Raw genomic sequence first — 27,305 nt, 5'->3', positions numbered from 1 at the left:
CAATGGGGGACATAGGGCCAGTGTTTGTCTCAGAGGTGTCACATCTTTATTTCCTCCATGTCTAAGTGTGTTGCTCAGTGCTGGAGGCTTCAAGTACTTGTTACTACAGGAGGACACTACAAGTTCTTACACAAGCCATTGGCTTGTAGAGCCAAGGGGCTAATAAGTTCCTAGGAAGGTAGCCAGGCTGCAGGGCTGTGCTGGGAATGGTGCCCTCCAAGCCTGCAAGGGTTCTTAGACACCCTTTACTTTGCAGTTTTACATCTTCATAGCAAAGCTTAGAGACAGCCAGCCCACACACTTATTCTGGAATGTTTTCCATGACAGACTAATTGGACAAAATAAAAGCCACTGAGGAAATGTTTATTAAAATATAAGGCTCTGTCAACATAGAAAAATTTAGCTGATACCACCACACACCTAGAAATATATCTGTATAAACCATTAAGCAGATTTGGGAAAAAAATATTTCTGAGTGGTTTAAATGCTACTTCTGCGTAATCAAACTGAGACACACAAAGACTTTTACATTATACACACACTTCTGCTGCTGATTCCATCAATAGAGCAACATCAAGCACTTTTGGCAGTGCTTTAGCCTCAGGACAAAACTGGGCTCCTCTAGGTCAGCTCCACTTTGTGGCAGGGGAGGTTTAGACATCCACTTTGTAGCAGGGGAAGGTCCATTTCTGCCCCATGGAAGAGGCAGTGGGCAAGTCCTAAGAGGCATGTCCTAAACCTTCATTAGCCCAGTGAACAGGTGCCACAGCCTTCAGTCTCTACATCAAACCTGAAGAACACAACAGGGAATGGAATGTAGAAAAAACATGGGTAAGTTTACAAAGAACCCAGAAGAATGGTGTGAACATTTCTGGCTGAACTTCGCTATTTTTCTCAGTGAAGTGTTAGCTCAAATGCCCTAGAAGAACGGTTGTATACTGTTTCAGTATCCACAGCTGGGAAAGTGAGACAAATCATTCCAGTTGCTACATATTAAGGCTTGCTTTGTTTTCTTCTGGAAACTTTTTTTTTTTTTCCTTACTGGGGAGGCAGGGAAGAGGGGGCCTAGATCTCTTGCAGAATTTGGATAGCTGCAGGGTACCCTATGAGCTGCTTTTCAAAGTCTGCTCCTGGACAGCTGTGTTTGCAAAATGTAAAGGCACCCAAGAGAGCCACCACTGGCCTGGGCAGTCACCCAGTATAAACTGGGTGACCCAGTGTGGTGTGAGTGGTGTCTCATGTAAAAGACATGAAAGGATGTCAACCCTCTTTTGCCTCCTGAACTGACCTGTTCCTTAATAATCTGGAGAAAGATTCTAAACATGAAGAAAGAACTTGACTTCAAATCCACTAAAACATACAAGACAGAATACACTGGAAATTAATTTAAGGAGTAAAAATGTAAACCCTGATTTTCACACTCACACCAAGCTTAATCAAGTCCTTCTGCTTACACCTGACTTCCCTTTGAGATACCTGTTTCCAACTTATTTGTACACACTTGCAGTAATAATAATGGACCAAACTTCAGCCTTTCGGATCTTCCTGCATCCAAACTCTGATGCACTTGCAGATGCTTAATTTTAAGCATCATGGAGCTCCATTCCCAGGTCTTATGTGCCAATCTTATGGCAGACCAACACTCAGAGAAGGGTTTTTGGGAACCAGCTCCATATCACTTCTTCATGTGCACAGCAAGCATGCTGATAGCAGTGTATGTGGGAAAACAGCACCAGGACTTCCAGATGTAAAATCCTGAACACGTGGTTTCTGGGAGATGGTTCCTGGGAGAAGCCCAGTCCTACTGCTGTCTGAAATACAACAAGAATCACCTTAAGGGCAGAAGAGACAACAAAAACACTCGCAGCAGCCATTTCCTAGGCTAGAAAACAATGGAATTTTTATTGAACAGAGATGGCTCATAAACACACTCAAAGGAGTTCCACCTGCTGTTCAGCAATATTCATTGCTATCTGATAATAACCTATGGGGGCAGCTGTATAAAACAGGAATAAAATACCAAATTACTATATTCATTAATAACTTTGCCTTCCAAATACAGAACCATAAGTATTTCAAGTCTGAAAATAGACCACAATTGTTAGCATTTGAACCAAACCTTTATGATAACAAATATACAAAAAAGGCAGTCAATATATTAAACATTTAAATCAATAGCATACATTTCTCAGAGGTAAACATTGAGCAAACAAAGCCACCGATGATGTTTAGGAATCAGGTAAAAGTTTCAAGGTCAAGCTCCAAACACTGTAGCTTTTCTAAAGCCATACTGGTATTACACTTTTATCTAGCCCCTACATTGAAAACTAAGTAGCATGAACATTTGAAAATATAACACTGGCTATTCAGCAGGCAACTGGGAGTTCCTTAAGTCCTCCTTGTGTTTATACTGGAGCACCTGTGGATACAGAGAGCAGTAGGAATCAAGCACTTTGTTTGGCAATGCTGGGGTTTGAGTTCTGTTCTAGATGACCACAACAGGGTCCTAATACCAAACACAAATTCCAGCACAGACAAGAGAATATTTGCCTGACAACCTGCATGAAGAATCAGCCTCGCAACTTGCATTAAACAGAATGGGACTTGCACACCTGCCCATTTACTGAAAGCCTGTGCTATTTCTACTGCAAAGAAAAAGTCTCCTTCAGTAGCTGATCTAATGCCTGAGCCTGAAAGCTTGGGATACGTACATAAGCTCAAAAATAATGTGATAAATCTACTATTGATAACTAATAAAAGTTCATATTGCAATATTGCTCACAACATAAATGTACAATTTGCACAAAACATGGCTCTTCAACATGAATATTTTGCAAGCTACTATATATATATGTATATATAATATGTATAATTTCTTTTCTTAAAGAATTATATGCCAGAGTGCATGCAAAGAATTTCAAAGCAGTAGCACAACAGGAGTGATCACTTGTTTACAGGTTACTGAGACCATTCAATACAGAAACAGTGGGATATTAGATAACAGACAGACAGGTAGGTAGATGTATGTACACACTGCTTCTTCAGGGACCTTCCCATGTGACACCTGAATCTCAGACCCCTTTAAAAGACCAAACAGGGCTCTGAAGGTTCCCACACTGACCATAAATCATTTCTGTTGGAGACCACAGCAAAGGAGGCACTTGTCCCTTAGCCAAGAGTAGAAGCAAGCAATCTTCTCCATAGCCAACATCTGTTCCAAATCCTGCTCCTGCATTTCTAAGCAGTGAGTGGTGAGCATCTATCCATCCAATGCTTTAGCTGGTCCCAAGCAGTCTCCTGCAACCTTTACAGCTGGAAATCCAGGACTGAGAAGCTGGATCCCCTAAAAGCAGTGCACAGCACTGCCACCATTCTAGTCAGGTATGTACAAGGCATGACATGTATCCTCTGGTTTAGAATTTACATAGAGTATATACAAATAAAGCTATTCTATCAAGGTGCAAGTTTATTATTCTCTGGTGTGTTCCAATGAAGATTTCTTAAAAAAACCTTTATACAGACCCACCAGGAGAGTTTACACAAAGTTGACACTTTGTCAAGTTCATTATGTAGGTTTCTTTCTACAAACTCCATAATGGAATCTCCTGTTACTTTCCCTTGGAGTTCTGCCTATACACAGGGCTGGATTTGATAAGACTACAGCCATGCCTAATATAATTTCCTTGATTTTAGTACATTTTAAACTTGGATGAAGTGGCAGCATGTGTTTTTTCTGTTTTTTTTTTTTTTGTTGTTGTTTTTTTTTTTTTTTTTTCCCCAGGATGTCATCCATCTCTATGAAATGAGGAAGGACATGTAATTCAATGTCAGGGGGATTGCATTTCATGTGCCCAGTCCAGCTTTCCTTGCTTTTGATGGGACTGTGGTGTGTGAAGCTGGCACAGTTCGGCCCTATGGGTATGTCTGGAAGTCCTTGGTGCTATTTTACACTGGCTGATGACAGACAATGTCCTCAAAAAAAAAAAAAAAAAAAAAAACAACCAAAACAAAACAAAAAAAAAAAGCCCAAATGCAATTTACTAAACAGTAAACATCAGACTGATGCACTAAACAAATGGATATGGAATGCAACTTGTCTAAAATTAGAACAGTTGTTTTCTTAGGCACGTCTAAATTCATAAAGATCTTTCCCATCCCACGCAGGCCTCGTTCTGCAGCACGTAAATATATGATACTTCTAATAAAACTCATTGTGAATGCAAAGCCTGTGATCAAGGAGCAGAAGGAAGGCCTGCCCTCTCCCATTTCTCTTCACCAAAAACCTCAAGTAACATAAGTACATATTTATGATCACTGATGAAGCAGAGGGGCTGTGTGCAGTGACAGCAGGATTTGGCCTTCAGCCTTTATGGTGTACCAACCACAAGCGTGCAGATGACTGGATGGGAAATTACATCTGCTAGCGCATTAAAAAACCATACAGCCTTGCAGTAACTCCCATTAAAAATTCCCACTGACTTGAGGAGAGAGAGCAAGAGAGCAGTCTTTAGCAAGTGCATGTTCTGCTCCACTGGAGTTATGTTCCTCAAAAATCTTTCTGTAATAACATTTTCCTCCATTTTGTAAGCTGATTATATCGAGGCATTCACAGCAGAGGCTTTGCACATGTCCTCTCAAGCTAGGGGGAACCTTTCACACTAGAAACAAAGATCTCATTAGGTTTTTTTTTCTTTTTCAGAGTAATGCAATAGAAATCAACTTGCTGGTTTCACATGCTGCAGCACCTTTATACAGCCTTAACAAAATAAGATTTCTGTTAAGGCTGTTACAATTCATTTGTCATCTAGCAAGAACAAATGAATCATAATCTCATTGGAGATTTTAAAAGGATCAGCATCAGACAGACATTAAATGGTGTTTAAGATGACCTCAGGTGCACTTTGAGAAGATGCTGTGAGAGTGCTTCAGCAATTAAAAAAAGGACTCAAAAGAAATTAAATACAAATACGCCCTTTAAAATAATGTTCAAGTTGTGGACACAGTGGACAAAAGCAAACAAAGCTGCCACCTCAAATTATGTCCAAGATCCTCTATTTTTCATACATTTCCTTCTGCCTTGGTTCTGACTGCCCTCCATTAGTCTCTCCAGTGGAAGGGCTCGTGCTGAATCATTAACAGCAGAAAACAGGCAATTTTCAAAAGCATCTAACACACTCAAGAGAATGACATCTTTGAATGAGCCACAGATGTCTATCCATCCTTTTGAGAAAAAATTTTTGGTTCCAGCAACATTTGTATTTCTTAGCTATAATCTTTCTCCATTGAAAAACATCTGCCAACCTATTGTCCATACTCTGACTCTTATTTTGTTTTTATCCACTGTTAATGGGTAAGCAAAGGGGAAGAAAGTTTCACCTGCGTTGTTAATTATAGATGACCTCAAACATGCCTGTGAAGCCACAAACCAGTATTTAAGCTGCATCTGTGGGATGGAGGACAGGATCTCTGTGTTTGTTGATGATGGCTGTCGGGTTATGTGATCTTCCATTTCCCTTCTCAATAAAAAGTGAAATGAAACCTTCACAAAAAACCCCAACAAAAGATGACAGCAAACAAAACCACTTAGCTAGGAAAAAAAACCCCAAACCCAAATTCATAACAACTGTAACAAATGCAAAACAATCATAGCAATTCCTAGGTTAGTATTACACAAATTAGGAGTCTGCCTAAAACCAGCAAAAAATCAAGATCAGCACAATGGTTCTGGCACATCTTATTTCTGGCACATCCTTTCCTCTTGTTTTCACTTTTCTTTCCTAGATTCCAGTTCCAAGACATCTCAGGGACAGGTTGAAGTGGATGTGAAGAGGCAGAAAGGAAGCAAAGAGCTGCCCACAGACAGTGCTCTTTCTGTATTTACAGGATGCTCACACCAGGATTTCCTAATTTAGGTGTTGCTTTCGATGATAAAGGCACAAGCCCTTCAGAAGTGGATCATTTTCCATTTAAAGATCGAGACTGTGCTTTCTAATTAGAGATAGGCATTTGGCCTGCAAAGACTTCAAAGGTGACACAGTATGAAATAAAGATGGAAAACAGACCTAATCCACAAACTAGAGAAATCAATGAAAAGGCTTCCAGCCATTTTAGTGGAGCAAATTTCATCATGCTTTCTTGTTTTGATTTGTGAATGAAGTTACAGTAGAAACTTGTATTTTTTTCATAGAACATTCATATATTTTTAACATGTAAATTACTCCTTGAACCCTATATCAAATATTTATAAATGCTAAACTAGGTACAAAGTGAAACCCATTTGGGAAAGTGGAGCAGAGGGAGGTTTAGCTGCACTAATGGATATTGCATTAATGCTTAGAATCAAGGAAGGCTGACTGCCATTAACAAGAAATCTCGTTACAAACATGATTTCACGCCTCATAACATATCCCGTAGATCTATTTGCTGTCCATCTCTCTCTCTTGAACATACACACAATGATAACTGTAGACACAAAAGTATTGCACGTGCTTCATCTTTTCTTCCCAATGAAAAAATTATCAAACCAAACAAAAAAAAGAACAGAACAAAACAAACAAACAAAAAACAACAACAACAAAAAAAACCAACCCAAATGTCAATGTTTTACAGTGTTTTACTTCCACCATGAATGACTTAAGACACTTTCCAGACCTTGACCTAATGAAAAACATGCTCTGAGGATAACTGATGTTCAAATAGCATTACAAGAAGCTTTCAGAGAAGTGGGACTGAAGGATGCTCTAGCAGCCCACCTGGTACTGGGGATGGGGAGAGCAGGTTGAGAGAATGGAGTATTTCCTGTGGGTTTTTCTTTTCCCTCCTCTCTGTAGTAGATGGCAGAGCCAAGAGAGAGTGGGGAAGAAGAGCACTGAACCTAACTTGGGGCATTAAAGAGCAGAGATCCATTATTCAACCTTCCCCATAATGCCCAAGAGATCAGAAAGAGGAATATCCTGCATTGCAGAGAGTGGGATTTACTTAGTTGGTGTCTATAATGCTCAGGCACCTCTGTTTCCCACTGGCACAGTGCATATGGCTGCACAACAGCTGCAAGGCTCCAGAGAAACAGGGACAGGAAGCAACCTACGGGCCAAAATGCACTGATGGGACTTAAATAGCTCATGTTTTTCTAGTACTAACTGGAACTTAGCCAGGAACATGGGGTCAAAAAGCTCTGAGATACATTCCTGTAGTCCATGTATTCTACAATGGATAAACATAACTCACAACTGAAGTAAGACTGCACATTTTACTGCAACCCCAAATGGAACAATTAGTCATTGGCTTAATAACTGCAAGGCAAAAAATCAGTTCCCAAGGTATTGAACTGACTGGGTTAAGCAGGGTATTTGACCAAGAGACTGCTTGGATGCCGGGGAAGCAGTTTTCACTATGATGAGGCTCCAGGGGCTTCCTGTGCTCCTTCCTACTTCCTGCCCCAGTATGGCACAACCAGCACTAGGGCACAGGAGGCTTTTGACTGTGCTGAGGGGTAAATCCCAGCCTGCACATGTGCTGTGAGCTCTTCAAAAGCTATGCAGAACAGAGATCCTGACTTTGGAAAGGCTTATCTGAAAGCCTCTCACGCAGTAAGCGGCAGGATATTCAGTGTATCCACTGCTGGGAAGGGGAAAGGGTAAGGCTGGACTCTCTTGAACCTGTAGCTTTAACAAGTCCAGATGTTTTGAAACATGTTAATCTGTCCCTGCCAGAATAAGGTTTTGACCTTAATTAATTAAAATGACCTCCTAACACACTGGATTTTCCTAAAGTGGCAGTCTCTTTTTTTATTTCTGAGCATCTCCCTTTTCTTTTGTGGCTCATTGTAAATTATAAATTATTTTCAATTGGGTATTTCAGTGAGGCTTTTTCCCCATCTTTGTTTGCTTTAGAAAAGCAGTGAGAAATAAGATTGCCTCTCACTGTGCTGGGCAAAGCCGGATAATGGAAGTTTTAATGATAACACAGCAGCAGAGATGATGGGGAGTGGAAAGACCAAAGTTAACCAGCAGCAGCAGTGAAGATATTTGTAAGGACAAGAAAGTGCCACCAATTGCTTCAATTCCATGGCCATATGTGAGCATGGGACCAAGCAAACCTTCTGTGTGAGCACTGAAGAGACTGGAGCCAACTGAGCTGGTTGAGAATGCCAAGCAAGTGGCACGAGATGGGGCTGTTTCCCCTCTTCCTGCTCTCCCCTTTGATTTCATGGAAACTCTGAGTTGGGGAACAAATGAATTAGCCAACAGTGAACACTATACCTCTGGAATCAGAGGCAAAGATTTGAGTTTATACATTCAAATTCTTTTACCTAATTGTCTTGCCTTACTAAGCCCTCTTCATTAGTGTGCCATCCAGCATGGACAGAAACCTGTGCCTAAGCTAAGCATGCCCATTCACATGGCATCACTGCCTCTACAGGATGAAAGAACAAAACTGTCAGCCCAAAGAAAGGTGAAAAATGCCTTTCCAAAGGAAAAAGAAACAACAAAGTTGCTGTTCTGTCCACAATCAAGTGGACAGATTTAGCCAACTAACTATGCAAAGCACAAGGTGTCTGTAGAATGTAACCTATCCAGCCAACACAACCTCCCTTGCAAATTGCTGTCTCCTGGGTGTTTAGTGACAAGCAATCCAAGCAAAGCACAAAACCCATCATCTAATGAGACTTGACTTTGAGGTGGTGAGATACCACATTTTAAGCACAGGCATCCAAGATAAACACACTCTAGGCCATTCACAGCTGTTCCATGCAAGAAGCCTTGGACAGATCTGAAGGAATGAAACTTAGTGACAACAAAAAGAAACTGAATGTCCTCCTACCCACACTGAGCTTGCTTCCCCAGCTCAAAGGCTCACTGAAGGCAGCTGACAAACTCCCATTAGTCTTTCTGCAGGTTTCCAGATTTTCCTTCTGCTTTGGGCACCACATGCACAATATTCTCAGCAGTGCTCTCACTGAAGTCACGGAGCATTGAGCCACAGCTGAAGACTTGGCTGTGGTTTTTTTTGCAGCTGAAGGCCAGTTACAAATAGCAGGTCAGGTGCAATTGTACTGAAATGTGATAATCTGGTCAGAGTGGGCAGCTTCTGTTTTCACCCACTGAAGATAACAGGCCTTACCTCAAAATAACTAACAAGTTAAAAACTAACCTAGTAATTTTGCTATAAATGTATGGAAGTGCTGCAGTTTGTTTGCTTAGAGGTTGACATCTAAAATGAGTAATGTTCTCATCTATGGGGCTTCAGATATTATCTGAGGACTATTTCAAGGGTAACTTGCTGCAAACTTGTTTATTAAATTTTAGGATAAATCCTAGGCAGTTCTTTTAATTCTTATAAATCTCAACATCTCTGTGCCAGAGGATGAAAGCAACATTAGGCCCTTTATTTCTGTAAAGCACTTGCAAAGCCTCACATGAAAGACACTTTGTCAAACCAACTAACTTGAAGACATTGGCTTTAGGTAAATCTCATTCAGAAAAAAACCCAAACAAATGAAAACAAAAACCACAAAAACAAACCAACAAACAAAAAAAAACCAAATCCAAAAACCACACCCAACACCCCCCCCCCCCCCCCAAAACCATGAACAAAAAACACAACCAAAACCAACCAACCAATCAACCCCCAAACCCAAGCCAGTGGCTTCAGAGGCAACTTTAGTGAATGCAGGTTTCAGGTTGTCATCTTTCAGCAGTATTTTTAACACAGAGCCAGCTCCTGAAGGACCCTGAATATATGCAACTGACTTCAATTAGTTTTGCAACATTCCAGCTTCTCCCAGGATTTAATCCATAGGCAAGAGCACTAGGAATGGCTGCTTTTTCCAGGATGGCCTGATCCTCATCTTGAATATATGAATCTATTAACCTTAAAAAAACCCATTTAAGCAGGGTCCTGTATGCCTGAGTCCCCACAGACCTCACGTCATTCCATGCCATAGCAGAAGACTCCTCTGGTTTTAGGCAGGTACAGCTGGGAAGAAGAGATTTATTTTCTTTTTCATCACTGCACCACCTCAGAGCAGTTTATTTCAGTGCAAACAGACCACTTCCCTTTTTATTTTTAACCTTTAAAGAGCAGCACATGTTGCTATGCTTTAAAACAAAACTAGAATTTAAGAAAGCCCCCAGCACATCACACAGTTCAGCCCATCCAGGACTTTGGCATGAAGCCAGTGGATATTCAGTGCAAAAAGGCTCAATGTCCAAAGCAGCATATGCAGAATTCAGCAAGCAGCTCTCATTAGTACCAATAGGAGCCTGGCTACTAAACCTTCACACATTTTTAAAGATGTTTCCTCTGTCTTTAATATAGCCATTTTTAACGAATCTGCTCTGGACGCTGAAACCAAGCAGGCAGAAGTTTTAGCTGGGGAAAAAGTAGTCTTAGCCATTAGAAAGCTGGCCCTGTTCCAGAACACAGAGCATCTGGCCACCAGCTGTGTTTAGAGGACAGCAGACCTGAGGAATAGATCAGGGGAAAATCAGAGACAGTGCTGAAATTTGTAATGAAAAGAATGCCAGCCTTCCCCTGTGATGTCCAAAACCTTTGCCCTCCTACATTCCCCATCCTTTTCTCTTCCCAGCTCTTGAGCCAATTATTGGAAAATCAACTATTCAGGACAAAACAGATACCACTTCTGGGCTTGGGAAGGAATCCAGCAGAGCTCTAGAGTAAAAAACTGGCAAGTGTGGAAACTGGCAGCACGCGAAGCAAAGTGGGAATGTGAGGGAAATTCTGGAAACTAAGGGAGAACCATGTAGGGATATAAGGAAAGATCTGCCAGGAGGCAAGGACAGGGTGTCTGTAAGTCCCCAAATATTACAGCACTGGATTAGTATAAAAATGACAGATGGAAAGACAACTTCACTCATTACAGGCTGGAAAATTTTGATTAAAAAAAGAAAATCCTAAGTTTTTCTAAGGATGTTGTCATTTTTCCATTTTACCGAGACTGGAGGCAATATCTGGCCTCAAAATTTGTAAATTATTGCAACTCATACAAAGACCAAAGAAGAGAAAGCTTTTTATTTCCTAAGATGATAACACCATGTCTGAAAAAAATGCTAATAAAATGCTCTGTTGGAAAGAGAACCTTATCTGATAGGGATGGTATTCATGGGCACCCACTGAAACTCACATTGCTTTTTAGATTAAATTGACAAGAGCCCTTCCCCCCAGCCCCAGATTAATGGAATGAAGAATCCATGCATGAAGCCACATATAATAAAGGCTGAAGATTATGAAACAGCCTAGAAGACACTATCAGAATTGCAATTGATCTTGATGAAGTGGGGAAATTGCCCTGATTAGAGCAGAACAAATTTAATAAGGAGAAATTGAAAGGGCTATACTTCGAAAGGTGTAGTAAACAAATGCATAAATAAAGATGGAACTCCTGGGAAGGCAGCAGTGAATCCCTCAGGAATTACAAGACAGACTGGATCAAAGTCAGCCACGGGATATTTTTGCAGAAAATATCAGGGGATATATTTTGTGATATGCTTTACATAAACCACAGCAACAGTTTCTGTGCTTTGCTTGTTAATGTACAAAACTCCTGCTGAAGTACGGAAATTTGGGGAAAATGGGAAGCCATGAGGGGAATGACAACAAAAATCAGAAAACACTAACAAAGGAACTAGGAAAGACTATACTAGCGATGCAAGGAGGAGAATTCCTTTCATACATAGAATAACTTTCTAAAAAGATCTCGTAAGATCATCTGTTTTTCCTGTCAATCAGGACTCAAAGGAAAAGTGCCTTGATTTGCAATGAAGAAATTCTGAAGTCTCTTTGGAAAATTTTCTGATTATGAGAGTGGTGAAGATCATGGATCCCTGTTACTGGATTCCTGAAGAGCCTGCAAGCTGCACATTGTCTGGCATAGTTCAGCTGGACCTCACCCAGCCTCACATCAGGAAAGGCAGACTAAAGTCACCATTTCCAAACTCTGGTTTGTGGATCCACAAAGGTTTGCTGGCTGCTTCCAGGAGAAATGAATTCCAGGTTTACACAGGCTGGCTTTTCTGCTGGCAAAAATCCTGGGGACCACTGGTCAAAAAAGAATTGAAAGTTATGACTCTTTTTTCTTAAGGTTTCCTTCAGCTATACATCTGTGATGTTTGGATTACCAGCATTTCCAAGGGCAAAAATTATCCTGTATAAATCCTTAGCTGCAGTCCCCTCCTGTAACAGCTCAGGGTGCCCAAACACAGTGACCACTGCAGGTACACTCAGCAAAGGCCCTATAAAGCCCTTTATTGCTGAAACAAACCTAGTGAACTTGACCACAGACACTCTCAACTCAGAAGACTGACTAGCTTGGAGTTACCATTATTAAATGGGAAGTGTTTCCTTCCCATTTAATGTAATGATTATTGTTTGAAAAACTTTGCTATTTTAAACATAGAGGCTGCAGGGCGAGGCCTACTCTTAGCTAATTATTTTTGTCATAGAAGGATGGGTTTCCATGGATGAGAAGGCACACCAAACAACAAGAACCCCTGTGTGTTGCTGTTGTATTGACTATGGTCTTGCTTCTCTGTGATCACAACATTCACTCAGAAGTAGCCATTACTTACAAGTTCCAGACAACATCTTGTGTGAACACGTACTATGCAGAAAACAAGATCTAATTGACTGACATGCTGTGTCTCTGAAACATTAGTAGCAGTTTAGACATTTTGTCATTTGTTGCGGAAACAGTAGAAGCTTTAGAAGACCAAGCAGAAAGGAGGATTTACACCTCAGAGTCATAAAACAGCTTTCTACTATGTTGATAGCTAAAGCCAAAACTATGTTCTCTGAGCACATCAAAAGCTGGAACATGGAAGGGCACCTGATGCAGATGCTTCAGCAAAAGAAAGAGAGGTTAACATACAAACTTCTAAATTTCGTAGAATGGCACACTAGAAAAGAAATAGATTAATGTCACTTTGCCATGGAGAAGGAAACATCTTCGCTTGCTTCTTACTGTGGTTTTCATAGAGGGCATCTGGAATGTTGTGGCAAATAGCAGTCTTGATAACAAGATGCTGCAAAATAAACAAAGCTGATGTTTGACATTTAAATCACACCCCCCCCCCCACCCAAACCCTCCATTTGTAGATTACCTATACATTCTCAGGATATAGTGAGAAATCATTCTACAGTACATATTTAATTATACTTTTAAAAAGTCTAACTCAGACACAATCTCTGGCCAGTAGCAAAATATCCACATGTCACTAAAGATCTGTTGTTATTTCTTCACTGCAACAAACAGCAATCAGCATCTCGAGAAGGAGCTCCAAGAGGTATCATATTGCAGCCAGTCACACCAGGTAAAAAATAAGCTAATTTCACAAATGAAGTTTGACAAGAAGTAACATTGCATTTGTGTAGGCGAAACGAAGCACGGACGGAACATTTCACAGGTACAGTTACCATGCAAATGCATGTTTGTTGAGTTTGTCATTGATTTCAACCCCAAATCACAAGTAGCATGCAGTTCTCCTGCCCCCCCCGCAACTACTGTACTAGAGACAGTCGGGGTAATGTGCCTCTTTGGTGTAACCATAGCCTTTTAGGCAAGATTATACCACCCTAGGAAAGAATACAAGCAAAACTTGATCATATGTGTGTTTACACAATGTACATTTTACCATTTAAAAAACCAAAACATGTTACATAGATTCTCAAACACAGCTCTGTTGAAAATGAAATTTTAAGCTTAAGAAATAGGTTTTAAACTACAAGGCCACCCCATTATATTTTATGAACAGTTTAAAAAGTTCCCACCCCTAAAAATCTGCCAGTATATTTCCTCAACTATAACAGTCTTACCCACTCTCTAAATACAGCTGATCTTTGCTGGACAGCAATATCAGTTCTTACATTTCTTAAATGCACGAGATAATGGACTCTGGGATAGATATAGTTCTTAACTGTGTAACACTGGAACAAATCTGACTTAAATGATTAATTGGTCAATTCAGGTGTTCCCCAGCACTACCCTTCATCAGGCAGGGACTTCTGCTGTTCACTGATGTGAGTTCTGGTTTTTGTTGGCATCAAGCTCCAAGAACAGGCTCATGTTTAGAATGTGAGTACAAGGTCAATTCACCAGACACTCTGGTACTCAGCTTGCTCAAAAGCAGGAGGAACTTGTTTTCTGTATTCTTTCATCCAGGTGGGGACACAGCCCCATCGCAGCACCTTTGGCCGGAACAGAACTGTTTGGATGTGATGTAGAATATTTTACATTTTCTTTTTTTTTGTAGTCATTTCAGCAACTGCAACAGGCTTGAGCAACTTCAACAGCAGACTTAACTTGCAGGGTCTTTGATTAGAGGGTTACCATCTTCCTCAGCTTTACACAACAGAGCCCTTTGAAGAAGACAAATGAATTGACTGAATCCTTGTGGCCAACGTCCTCTGTAAGTCCTCTAGTACATTCTGACCAGATGTTTCTCCATTCTTGTCATACAACAACTGTTTGAAAGCTTCGTTTTCAATGAGGACCATCATGTTTTTTAGAAAGTAGCCTTCACAATAGGCAGATAGTTCTGTGACACCAAGGAACTACAAGAAGTGAAATTAGAGAAAGATAAGCATTCTGATAAAACCCAGGCAGCAAATACAGTACATAGAGTTGCACACAAACAAATACACAAGCTAAGCCTTTTAGACAGGCACAGTCTAAAATGTGCTTACTTACAGATATAAATGCATGGAGAGGAAGGAGTTAATAAAACAGTGTATTATGCTGATGATACTCGTAACAATTCCATGTTAAAATACCCTGTCTGTTGGGGAAACAAAATTCCACAGGCTGAAACTTTTCTCCCTTGGAAATTGATGGAAGTTTTACCACAGAGTTTACCAGACCCATGACTTCATGCTAGAAGTTACACCCTAAAACTACAGGTTTGGGAAAACATTACAGACCATGTTTCAAGAATGCTATCCTTAGCAAGGATGGGACATACGACTGCAGAAAGCTGTCGTGCAAAATTTCATGCTTTGAGGAGAAATGGAAATATTCAACCATTGGAAAAAATCTCCCCAGGGCAGAAGAGGATTTCCCAGCATTGACACTTTAGGATCCAGCTGGGCAGGGTGCTGGGCCATCTTGTCTAGACTGTATTTTTGCAAAGAAAGGTTGGACCAGATGATCCTCCCAAGCTGGTATTCTACAGTTCTGTGATTGCAGTTTTAAGAATGAAATGTCCATAGGGATATTAATGTTACCAGTACTCTCCAGTCAGCATTTATTTGTAAATATGACCAAATCCACATTACAGAATCACAGAACACGCTGAGTTGGAAGGGACCCACAAGGATCACTGAGTCCAACTCCTGGCCCTGCAAGGGACCATCCACCAAACTCTATTTGTCTCTCAATCCTGGATGACAAAGGCTGTGTGGGCTCCACTCGTCTCTGGGCCAATGTGCTCACACCTCCCCCTCTGGAAAGGTCACGGAGGTCCTGCAGGTGCAGATGAGCTCACAAAGCAGCAAGATCAAGAAAGGTGTCCCTGACTATGGTTCTAACTAGATGATCTAATTTAAGGGTCCTCCAACCCAAATAATTCCAGAAGTAAAAGATTCAGGCACGGACAGGTTGGCTATTGCTGCAGTGCCCTACCCACAGCAGTGCCAACATGACTCTGGCTGTAAAACCCACCCAGGTACCCCATTTCCACGGCTTCCATTGGGAGGTGCAGGCCCAAATAACTTGCAGGTTGGGACTCTTACAGGCACACCAGTGGATTTAGCGACTGGGTTTGTTAAGTCCCAGCATGTAAGAATTTTCTTCAGTCAGGATGTAAATAACAGGCCCATTTCACAATTCAAAGAAAACATGACTTCAAAGCAAACTTATTGTTTTTGCTGACAGCAATACAAATTGAGAAGTTCGCACATGAACTACAAGACAAATCAAATATTTTTCAAATGATTCCTGCACTGTAATATTTTTCCTCTTAAATTAAATGGACCTACAGATACGCCTCATTGCTTATTTTTATAGGTAGATCTTTGTGCCTTGTGCTATTTCAAACATTGATTGCATGTTATCTGTACACGAAGACCCAGCATTACTGTTCTCTGTAGGAAATACCTGATGATGGAATGGAGGTCAGATCTGCAGGGGTTTGGAGCAATCTGCAGGATTACTCTGTTCAATCAAACCTCCATGTTACAATGCATCAGTTTTATCTTTTATATAGACCATGCAAGTTAGAGAAAAAAATCTCTTAAGAAATGCTTGAAGAATATTTCACTGCACTTATTTGTGCACTGTTTCCATCTTCCAAGTGAAAATCTAACTACTCCACGTGGAGGGAAAAAACTGAAACCAATCAATGTAGTAACTACCTCCACCAATGTGTGAAAATAGGTTTTCTAGGACAAGAAATGCCATGCTTTTGTGTCTAATGACTTAGCCAACCTCACAAGCTAAGTATATAATTTGATTCCAATAAGATACTCTCCAAGACATAAAATTCTCATTACCATCCTTGCAGGGTTCTGAGCCATTGCACTTCCACAATGTGGCATTTTTATATATTGACAAGGTGTCACCAGCATTGAGTGTATCACCCCACTGGGCTTCAGGCAGGAAGAAACAGGTAATGGAAATGGGAAAAGTATCTTCGAAGGTGAAAGCAGAGATGCCTACTTCATTTAGTGATTCCTGTAGAATCACCTCAGCAGCTTGTGTTGTCATGAATAAGGGATAGATCTCCCACATATTGGTACACTCAAATTGAGTTTGACCTGCTCAGGGAAGGGGCTGAGAAGCTGCCACCTTGGACTTAGACTACCTAATTTTGGATTGTCACTATACCAGGTACCTATTAATCAGCCAGTCCCAGTAAATGAATGACAAATCTTAAACATGCAACAAATGTACTAAGGATATGAGATACACACACACACACACACACACACACACACATATATATATATATATATATATAAAACTACTTATTACAAAACTGGCCTACAGGAATGATGGCAGACACACAACATGCAAATATATGCAGTTATTTTTACCTTGGCATGATTATAAATATCCACACAGTTTTCTGTATTAATGCTTTTTGCACAAATGATCTCACAGTGTCGTTGTAAAGCTTCAAGCTGGAAAAATTTAGCAGCAGAGAGAAGCTAAAAAAAAGAAAAAAACAAAAACAAAAGGCATGGGAAAAAATAGTCAAAAACTGCTGAGTGATACAGAATCAGAGCTTGCTTCTTTACTGTTTCATTATATTTTTTTTCTTGCTCCTTCTTCAGTTAGCATGAAAGTAATGACAAAAAAATCAGAATGAGAAGATTGCTTGGTTGTTTTAACCCTCTGCAGTCCCTTCTAAATCACACAATGAGAATCTATACACAGAGAGAACACCAAAGGCTGCTCAGGTCCACATGCTGATTTTGGAATGGGATAAGGAGAAAAAGGAAACAGCAGAAGAATATTGAAGAATATTTTGTCACTTTTGTCACTTTGCAAACAGGATTGCAATAAAAGACCTGCAAATACATTCCCAAAAACCAAAGTTCAGGTTCAACTGTTCCCCAAGATCTTATTGAAACAGAGCATCTGGCCTGGATGTGAGGAAGTCATCAGAAAGGTACAAGAGTACATCAAGAGTACAGAGGAATTAAAACCAAATGGTGATGACCATCCTGGGCAGTCTGAATCAAGAGAGGCAATAAACCTCAAATCTGCCACCCCAGCAGGCTCAAGAGAGTGGAATCAGATCTCCATATGCTTCTTGTCCTAGCTTGTGAGCAGCTGTCAGGGGATGTCCAGGCCAGGAACACTGAAACACTGTCTGGGGTCCACAATACTCCAAGGAACGAGTGCACAGAGGTGGGAATCAGCTTTGTGAGGCAATGCCTAGCCAGCATTCATGTGAGCATGTGTCTGTCACTGCTTTACTAGCTCTTCTGACACCAGCACTGACCTCACTCTTTGGCCCTCCATCTCCCCTGTGGCTACACTGCCTACCCTGGCACTGCCTTGGCATCTCTGCATGCCTGTGGGGTGAAAATAGCTTGAATTTTGAGTTCTCCAACCAATTTCAGCAGTGTTAATACTTCCTCTATTGCCTTTTTTCTGTCCTTTTACAGGGAAGTAATTTAATTTTCTGTCCTTCCATGGTAGGCCATTGTCTCTGCTCTCTGCTCTGCCTTAGAAAGCAGGTTGGAGTTCTTCATTGCTTGACACCTTTCTGTAACCCAGCCAGACCTTAGGCAAAGCTGTTCACGTGTTTAAATAGCACTTCAGGTATTCAGGCTTTTATACAGCCCTTATTATTTGTGACTTACAACAAAAAGCTAACCTGTGCATCTCAAAGGGGCTCTCATGCTGCACTGGGGAACAAACAAAACCCTGAAACTTCCATGACATTATTCTGACTTCTCCTATGCAGTCTGCTCAAGATCTACTTTAATCCCATAAATAAATCCAAGTGCTGGAAATCTGCAGAGCTGATGTGATAGCAGCCAGCTGGCCCTAATTATGAATTGCAGCGAAGATTTCTGTGGAGTATTTCTGGTGCTTCTTGTTATCATATTTGTAATAAGGCAAGTTACTAAATGCAGTTTTGAAAGATAAAGCCAAATTCTATTCCAGCTGCCTCTGTGGCTCAAGCAGTCATGTGCTAGATTGTAATTACTTTAAACTGTGAGGAACCATGGCCAGATCTGTTATCAAGAGATCAATCAATCAGTCCTACATTCTGGAGTCTCAGAAGTTTTGAGATGTCACAAAAGTAGAGCAAGCTGCCAGCTGAAATGCAGCACAAGCTTTTTAACAGCCTAGGTGATAAAACACACATCTCTATAAAGCCACTGCACTGCCTAGTCTAAAATTCTCTGTTTCATAAAGGGTTAGAAATTCAAGAAGTCTTTCAAAACTTTGAGTGAAACAGAGAATTAGGGAACTTTTCCTATACAGCTCAGGAAGCCAATGTGGGTATGCTTACTTAAAAATCCACTGTCTGCACTAGGGAGGGGTAATTTCAGTCCTGAGCAGTTCCATCCTCTGGCTGCCAGACTGTAGAGTTATAGGGACAGAATAATACAGGCAACAGTGAAACAGCAACAGGACACGAAGAAAAGGAAAGTAGCTGCACCAGGGGAAGTGCAGACTAGCCATAAGGAACAGGTTCTCCACTGAGAGGGTGGTCAGCCACTGAACAGGCTCCCCAGGGAAGCAATCATGGCACCAAGCCTGCCACAGTTCAAGGCACATCTGCACAACGCTCTGGGTGATGTGGTTTAGCTTTACATAGTCCTGCAAGCAGCAGGGAGTTGGACTTGATGATCCTTATGGGCCTCTTCCAACTTGAGATATTCTGTGATCGTGGTGGCAGACACTGATGATTACCAGCTGTTTAAGTAGCTCTGAATTTAGTATTTACTGACCTGCATTCTTTTTGGCTGCCTAAAAACTCCCTGAATGACTATCAAGAATTTGCTCAATATATCTTAGCTCTGTATAGTTGGAGTGGTTTTGTTGATCATAGCTGACAATGACAGCACACAGTATTTGGAAGGGGATTACTTAACATCCATAAGGTTGTGGTTGCATGGCTGGTGGCTGTGGCTGTGTGAAGGTTCAGTCAGTTCCAGCTGGCTTGGCTTGGCTTTTGCAAAAGGCCACAACAGCACCTGGATGTTTTACAGCCAGTGAGAAAGGAGCAAAGAAGTCTCTGTATCTCAGGGAGCAGATTATGGTTTTTATTCATAAATTTAAGAGTCTAGAAATTGAACTGAACTGTATCTCCAGTGGACTTCTCCCAAGGCTAAAGCCCAGCACATGCCCAAGACTTCTCCCATGTGAGGAACTAAATTGGATGTTTTTAATGCTGCTGAGATAGGGAAGATGAAACAGTAAGTTGCTGGAAATTGGTTCCAGATTTTGGTAACACCAGCTTTGCCTCTAAGTAGGTATTTATAAAGTCTCCCAGTGTCCTGCAGGACTGCAGAGAGCCTGGGCACTCCAGGTGAGGCACTGCTGGCTTTTACAGGTCTCAGGTCTTGCCCAATGGCCACATGTCCTTGGGTGAATGTTACACAGATCAATCAGCATCACTCCCACTGCAATTAAAAAATGTCTCTTACCTCCATAATTTCATTATTTTTAATGAGGAGTGACTCTGCACCTCCATAATAAAGATACTGCATAACCAGCTGTAACAAAAGAAAGGAGTGTTTATAAAAACCAATCAAAGACACAGAGGAACAGGGGACAATGCAGGCAATACCCAAGGCTCTCCTAACATCACCATGGATTTGTAGGTAAAAATGGATCAAACCTCCTGATTTCAAAGATATACTTGGTTATTCTCTCTCTCTGCAAAGTTCAGTGTTTGCTTCTCACAGGTAGTCTAATGTCTCAACCCTCACCCTCATTGTCTGGATTTCCTAGTGAGCTCCAAACAGTTTGCAGGAAACTGACTAACTCATTTTGACTTTTCAGTTTATTTCCCAGTCTGTTAAATACATCACTGATTCTGGCAAATACTGCATATATAATGGTTATTCCCTTATTCCTTCTCTGGCAAAGGCCACCTTTACTCAGCTGTGTGTGGGCATGCACAGAAGATAAGAATGAGGTGGAGGAGGCTTTGCACTTTAATACAAACCAGCTGAGATCCCTCTGCAGGGAGCCTGGTTATTGTGGACAGCTGGGAATTATGAGCAGCAGTAATAGTCAATACATGGAGCTGCCTGAGCTCCAGCTCAAAGCAAGGGAAGCATATCCATGTACATGCTACAGGTACAGAGAGCAAGCTCTGCCTTTTCATGGCACAAAATTGATTGGAGAGCACTGCTAAGGAAGGGAATGAAGTGTGTCTCTTCCAAACCTGTCCATTAAATACAGAAAGAGCCAACTACAGTAAGAAATGCCTTATGCTGACAGGCGGTGCTTTAAGTCCACAACCCATGTCAGTGAAATGCACGGTGCTGTATCTGCTGGGGCACATTTGCAATCAATAGCATTCTGCAGTGCTTGAACAGAGATGAAGCCTGAAACCACTGCTCTGGTTTATCAAATATATAGGTACTAATTTGGACAGGGCATGCATGATGTTCCTCTTACAAGTTCCATTCAAATTCAGCGTGAGGACTGTACCTGAAAGATGGGATACTTCACGTAGTTGATCTCAATACAAGTACTATCAGATGAGGGCTTGCTAGACAGCAATGCTTTAAACCTAAATAAAAAGGAGCAAACTTGAAATACCAGCCCAATTATCTCTGTGGAAAAATACAGTAAAAACAGTACAGAAGTGCAGTGGAACAACAGCACAGACTCTTACAAAAACAGCATACTGAAATGAACATATTTGTCACCAAAAAGCATCAAGATTTACACACCAACATAAAATTCAAACCAAAAGGAAGAAGCCTCTTTCTAGAAGATTTCAATTTGAAATGTTTTGAAAAATACATCTAATATAACAATAGAATGAAATGTACATCCAAAACTTAGATTCTGTAATGACACGTATTACAGAGTTACATTTCTTTTCTTGAAGGCAGAATGATCTTTTATGAAGATCTGCAACATTTAAAACCTGAACATTTTCCTTTTTTGAGGGTGATAGACATTGGCTTATGTCCATTATGCTGGTTTAAAAAATGTTTTGGAACAAAACATTAAAAAAAACCACTGAGACTTTTCATGCTCTTGTGCACGCTCAGTACAATTGTGTAAGAAGAGGCAGGAGAGAAAACTGGATATGCTGCTGTTCTCTGATTACCAAAACCCAGAATTCAGACACAAGTTTCAGGACAAAAAACACACATATTTTTAGTTAATAACTGCAAACTTATGTGAGATATATCTATATGTAACAATCTACTTCTCAAAACCAGGTATTCCCATTGATCAGAAGGTTAAAATGGGAAATGTGCTGCCAGAAACACCTACCCTTGTACTTCCTCTCTTTGATAATTCATGTGACCTTCCAGCAGTAGTTCAGAGCTCAGTTTATCTATCAAGACCAGCATTTGCTGGATGGTAACCTTTTCCATATCATGATTGCATCTTGTTAATTAAAATACAGATAACAATTTACTTGCTTTCATTAGTGCCAAACTCTATTATGAACACAATTTAGTAGGCTCAAAGCTGGAGTTTGGAATGTATTTGTACACCTACCAAGAAGCTCTAAACACCAATATTAATTTCTTAATTGAAGGCAGGGTCAGGTACTGCAGTTACTTTATGCAAATCTCTTTACTCTGTGCTGTGGGTTGGCAGCACAACTAGCATCAATTCTCATATCACTTAAATTATCCAAACTCAGAGCTCTGTCCTTGCCACATCTCAAAAAAAGCTGTTATGGAGGGCCAGCAAGATTTGTTTAAAAGCACACCTTGAATTATACAGCTGCACACAAATAACATCTGTGAGCAACTCTTGGGTTGGGTTGAGCTGGGTAACCCACATTCAGCCTTCCGAGCACAGGAAACAGGCTATAAATACTGCCTTTGGATACAGTATGGTATGTTTCACAGCTATTTAATTTCATTTTAAAGTTGTCAAATGCTGTCAAGAATTGTGTGGTAGTAGCTTGCTTTTCCTGGAAACTGCTGAAACTAATGCAAGGAAGGATTTAACCACTCACAAGATTAATTATTAAAAATCAAAATATCACGACTCCTGTACAGTTGAGAACTGGATGCAGTAATGAGCACCAAGCCAGTGTGCCTCAGTGGAATGAAGTCAGATATAGCCAGAAGCACGGATCATTCACTGGATGAAAATCTATTGATGGGAGCACTTGTTAAATATCTGGCAGATCAACCAGAAGCAAGCTGTGGGGATGTTCTGATTAAGAAAATCTTAAAGATCAGGCCACTAGCCCTCAAAGAACTCGAATAGCAAAACAAACAAACCCCGAAAACCCCAAAAAATCAAATTCTATTTTTGTTAAAAACCAGAGATGTATCTATTGTACCTTGGTGATGCAGTAAACAGCAACACTCGATGTGCATAAAATGGTCTTCCTTCCACCAGAAATGTGACATCTGACATTTCTTTATTGTTAAGAAAATGGGGATCTAGAATCACAAAAAGAAGGAAACAAGGAAGTCAGTAACTTTAATTTGGAAGAGGTCAGGAATGTAATGAATATTTTCCCCTGTTTTGACAAAATAAAGCAACAGCATAGAAGGATATTGTTTTTAGTGAGTAAAGCCCATAAAGCTATTTTGGACAGCCTGAGACCACACTGAGTTCAGACAAAGGGAATTCAAAGCTCTGAAGTCCATGACAACCTTTGCTGCAACAACAGCCAGCTGTCCCCGCTGTGTGACACTGGCACAGCCTCCAGCTCTGCTACCCAGAGCAAACTGCAGCTCAGCAGATGCTGGGGGGCCCTCTGCTCATTTGTACTCTATCAGGCCACTCCCTGTGTGAGGAAGTCTGTGTCAAGGGGAAAAGGGTCCTGGAAAACTGTTTGGGTCTTCTCTCAGTCTCCTGAGAACACCCTGGGCTCTGCTGACCAAGTTGGGAAGGCTGTGCTGGTGCAGCATCACCTGCAGCCAGCCAGGGTGGCTGGAGATCCAGACACACACCTGGCTCCAGAGCCAAGGCTTGGATCCCAGCTAATCAGCAACACAGACAAATCTGCACATTTACAGCCCCACTCCAGCACACCTGATCACCCTCCTCAGTGGGAATTTTAGGTCAGGTTAAGTTTGGGGCCCTTCTTTCCTCTAATTCTGTCTTTCAAACTGAGATTTTTCTGACTTGTGGCCCACTCAAGCACCTGGCCAGCAACAGCCTTCCCAGGGAGAAGGGTTCTCCCTCCCTGGAGAGCCGGTGCGGATCATGCAGTGACACTCACCCAGGCGAGAGGTCTGCTTGCGCTTAATTTCCACGAGCTTTGGAATTGGGTAGGGTCCATAGCAATGAGTGAAAATGACAGAGAGCTGCTGGCTGATCACCTCGTTCTACACAAAAGAAAACAAATATATACAACATAAAATCAGTATGCAAAGAATATGTTACGTTGTTCTGAACAGCTGCCTGTTTTGAAGGTGAAAAATGTGATTGCTGAAGCTTTATTAAAGTAAGAGCTTACGATTATTAGCATTTGTTAGAAACTGCAGTTCTCATTTACTTGATTGCTATGTCTCCTGTACAAATAATTTTAAATGAAGAAGTCTTCTCCTTGGATGATGAGTCTTCTTTGCCTAAAAATTCCATAGCCCAGTCCCCTCTGCAAAAACAAAGTTCCTTTTCGACAGTGAGTTAATTTTATTTGCAGATTTGCTGTAGGAAAATGACTTTTTTTTTGCTCTTTAGAAAATGGTCACTGGCTACATCTCAGAAAACCCAAGCTATAAAGAGATGCAGCCGCACAGTCTACACAAGTTTTGAAGTGCAGCAGTCTTACAAACAGACCCTTCCCCTACAGAGTGACTGAGGCACCAGAGCCAGCCACTCATTAATCCTAAATGTTTTATTAATGTGCTCTTACACCTCTAGCACCAGTGTGGGCACCACTGTGCTGTGGAAGCCACCAGACCCTCACAGAGCCAGGTCTGGTCCCTGGCCTTACCTCTTTCTGCCACAACTCTGGGGTCAAGGCACACATAGGATGCTTTCCCAAGCACCTTGACTATTTTTATGCCTAAGATGCAAGAGTAGTGAAATGTATTTAATGCTTAACTACCTAAATCCCAGATGAAAGCAAGATTTAAAAGCTTTGGCAGATTTTATCCCACATTTTGCTGATAACTGGAGCAAGTCTAGACAAGTTCAAAAAGTGCCACACTGCTAATTCATTATGGCATCTTTTAACTACCCTGTTGGCTGATGAATCTCTCCACACCAGGAAACTGTGAAATGGCAAAACACTTAAACATAAGAGGGTCAAAGGCCAAGGAAATAAGTTGGTGAGGGCCAACAAAAAATCATAGCATAAAAATCTGAGGAGCGTACTTGTTATATTAAAAATATCTTCAGGCTTTAGAAGCAGAAATCAAAAATTTCCTTGCTCTGAGCACATTTCAGAAGTCCTCCTTAAATCCCACAAGTGGCAAGGAGGAGTGGCAGAGATGCTGTAATGACTCTCTTACTGAATCTAATCAAACAGGGTGGGAAGGGGTAGAGCTGCTCCCTCACAGGCACATGCTGATGTCAAAGGAAATTACACGCACTCGCCGCAGGCAGGAGCTGGCTCCTGTTACTACGTCAGATGTAGCACTGAAAGAAGCTCCAAGAAAAGAGAAACTCTCACACTGAGAGACACCATTTAGCAGGCACAGGGCCCAGCCCTCAGAGAGGGGCTCACTGCTATGGCTGAGACAAGGAGGGCGTCTCACCCCGGGAGCATCTCACTGTTCTGCATCCTCCTGCCGGAGCTCTGCACAGCACCTCACAAAGGGAGTGAATCACAGGCTGAAGAGAAAAGGAAGATTTAAGGCCAGATTTAAAGAAGGAAGTGACTCAGCTGCTGGGAGGGTTGGGAGGGGAAGCTTTAGACAGACAGGGCAGAAAGAGCAATTTCTGCTCTGCTGGGAAGGGCTGTGCTGAAGTGCCGGGCCCAACTGAGTCAGGCAGGGAGGAGCGCGTCCGGGGGGATGCTGATTACCAGCAGGGCAGCTCCCAGTTGGATCTGGCAGATGCTAGAAGTCAGAAAATACAACAGAAGATGGGGAAAATTCCATGGCTGGAGCAAAGGGAAGCTTCTGGAGAGGAGAAAAAGTGCCCACTTTTATCTGCAATGAATAAAAGCAAAGTGCACTGAGGAAGAAAGCTCCTGGCAGCCCCAATCTGCCAGGGTGCACAGGTCCTGAGGTTGTCACTGAGGTTTTCCTGTGAGTTCTGTGAACTCACCAGTCTCAGCCACAGCTGTGCCTACGGAGTACTTCCTTAAAAAAAACCACATGCATCAATGAAGACAATGAATCTGCTCCTTCCAGGGTGTCTGTGAGAACGTGTTGATGGAAAATCTGGGTATTGGCTTTGCAGTGCCTTGTTAGGAGCTGGAGGCCCAGCTCACCAGACCAAACCACAGCACCACGGACCAGGACATCCAGCTGCACCAAGTCCATGGAAGAACAGGCCAAACTCAGCCACCCAAGTGGGAGAAGAGTATCCCTATTAGTAAGTCCAACCCACATATAGGGGTTGCAGACAATCCCATGGGAGCCTTCCTACACAGGCGAGGGGCTGCCAGCTCCCTGGGTCATCAACTCTGTAGTATGCAGATACAAACCCACTTTGCCCACAAGCCTGTGAAAAAAAAAATGGTGTAAACTAAGCTCTAATTAGCTCAAAACATGATACATTCACATGAGAGATGCTTTAAAACCCCAAGACATGGAACAGAGATGCAACAATGAGAAAAAGAGACCTTAGGATGGACACTTCAAAGAAAGAGGGCCATCAGACAGACAGTGGCTTCAGACCTCCAATGCAGAACACTGACCTCATTTGGCAGAGAGGAGGCTGGAGACTTTTGGTTTCCATTGATAACATTAAATACTTCCATGTCATGCCATCCAAATGCCAAAAAATGTGCTCAGCAAGAAAGCTGAAGCATGCTCTTATTTAGAGCCATTGCTAACAAACAGAAGCAAGGGAGGGGATTGGTAAACTATTACCACACATCAAGTTTGCTTCCCACATCCTCAGAACATAGCCAAGCTCACAGGGCTGTGGCCCTGGATCAGCTCCCCACAGTGCCTCTGCTGACTTTTACCAATAAACCAGGCAGAAACAGGAGAGAGAAAAGGGATACTTTATTTGCAACTGGATGGCTGGGGGAAAATTGGCTTTTTTAAGCCAAATCCTGCTCTTGGAGGACTTGAGCTGCCTGTGAAGTGGCTGGCTACAACTGCAGAAGTCCATGACCTGGGGTTCAAGCATTGCTTGGGAAGACAGGAGAACACGTTCAGCCTATTCAACCTTCACCTTCACAATATGTCTGGCACTCAGGTACCCACACTGAGGTGCTCAGAAGCTCCCATTTAAGCTTACCAAGATGGGTAATTCTTCCCTGTTTATCCTTTCATCCTATCAACCCAACTGTGAAAGCCCAGCTGCAAGAGCTCACTGCAGCAGTTGCGGGTGGCAAGATTAACACTGGAGGAGCAAACCAAAGTTTGTTTTCTTGCTACAGTTTGATGTTGGTAAACATTGTGCCAGGATGTGTGAGGCTGGCACCTGGAGTGAGGCCAGCCGCCCTTTAGACACGGGTGTTCATTTGCACTCCAAGGGAGCCGACGCACATCTTCTGTGGGAGGGGGAAGAATGCTTGGCACAGGATATAATA

At 41.7% G+C, this 27,305-nt stretch overlaps 1 protein-coding gene across 4 annotated transcripts in view; it reads right to left on the bottom strand.

The window, feature by feature from the left end:
* Positions 1-1,873: 1,873 nt before the first annotated feature.
* Positions 1,874-27,305, bottom strand: part of ABTB3 (ankyrin repeat and BTB domain containing 3) — a 172,535-nt gene continuing 147,103 nt past the window's right edge. For all 4 annotated transcript variants that reach the window (XM_085570381.1, XM_085570380.1, XM_085570379.1 and 1 more), the window contains 6 exons: positions 23,868-23,973; positions 22,977-23,079; positions 21,143-21,224; positions 20,128-20,196; positions 17,050-17,163; positions 1,874-14,571 (listed from right to left, as the gene is read on the bottom strand). In XM_085570381.1, coding sequence (XP_085426507.1) covers positions 14,362-14,571; positions 17,050-17,163; positions 20,128-20,196; positions 21,143-21,224; positions 22,977-23,079; positions 23,868-23,973 — 684 coding nt within the window. In that variant the 3' untranslated portion in view covers positions 1,874-14,361. The remainder of the gene's footprint in view (positions 14,572-17,049; positions 17,164-20,127; positions 20,197-21,142; positions 21,225-22,976; positions 23,080-23,867; positions 23,974-27,305) is intronic.

Source organism: Lonchura striata, chromosome 1A (genome assembly GCF_050655825.1).
Source record: "Lonchura striata isolate lonStrDom1 chromosome 1A, ASM5065582v1, whole genome shotgun sequence".
In the NCBI taxonomy this organism is placed as follows: Eukaryota; Metazoa; Chordata; class Aves; order Passeriformes; family Estrildidae; genus Lonchura; species Lonchura striata.
This window is presented reverse-complemented; position numbering and strand designations above follow the sequence as displayed.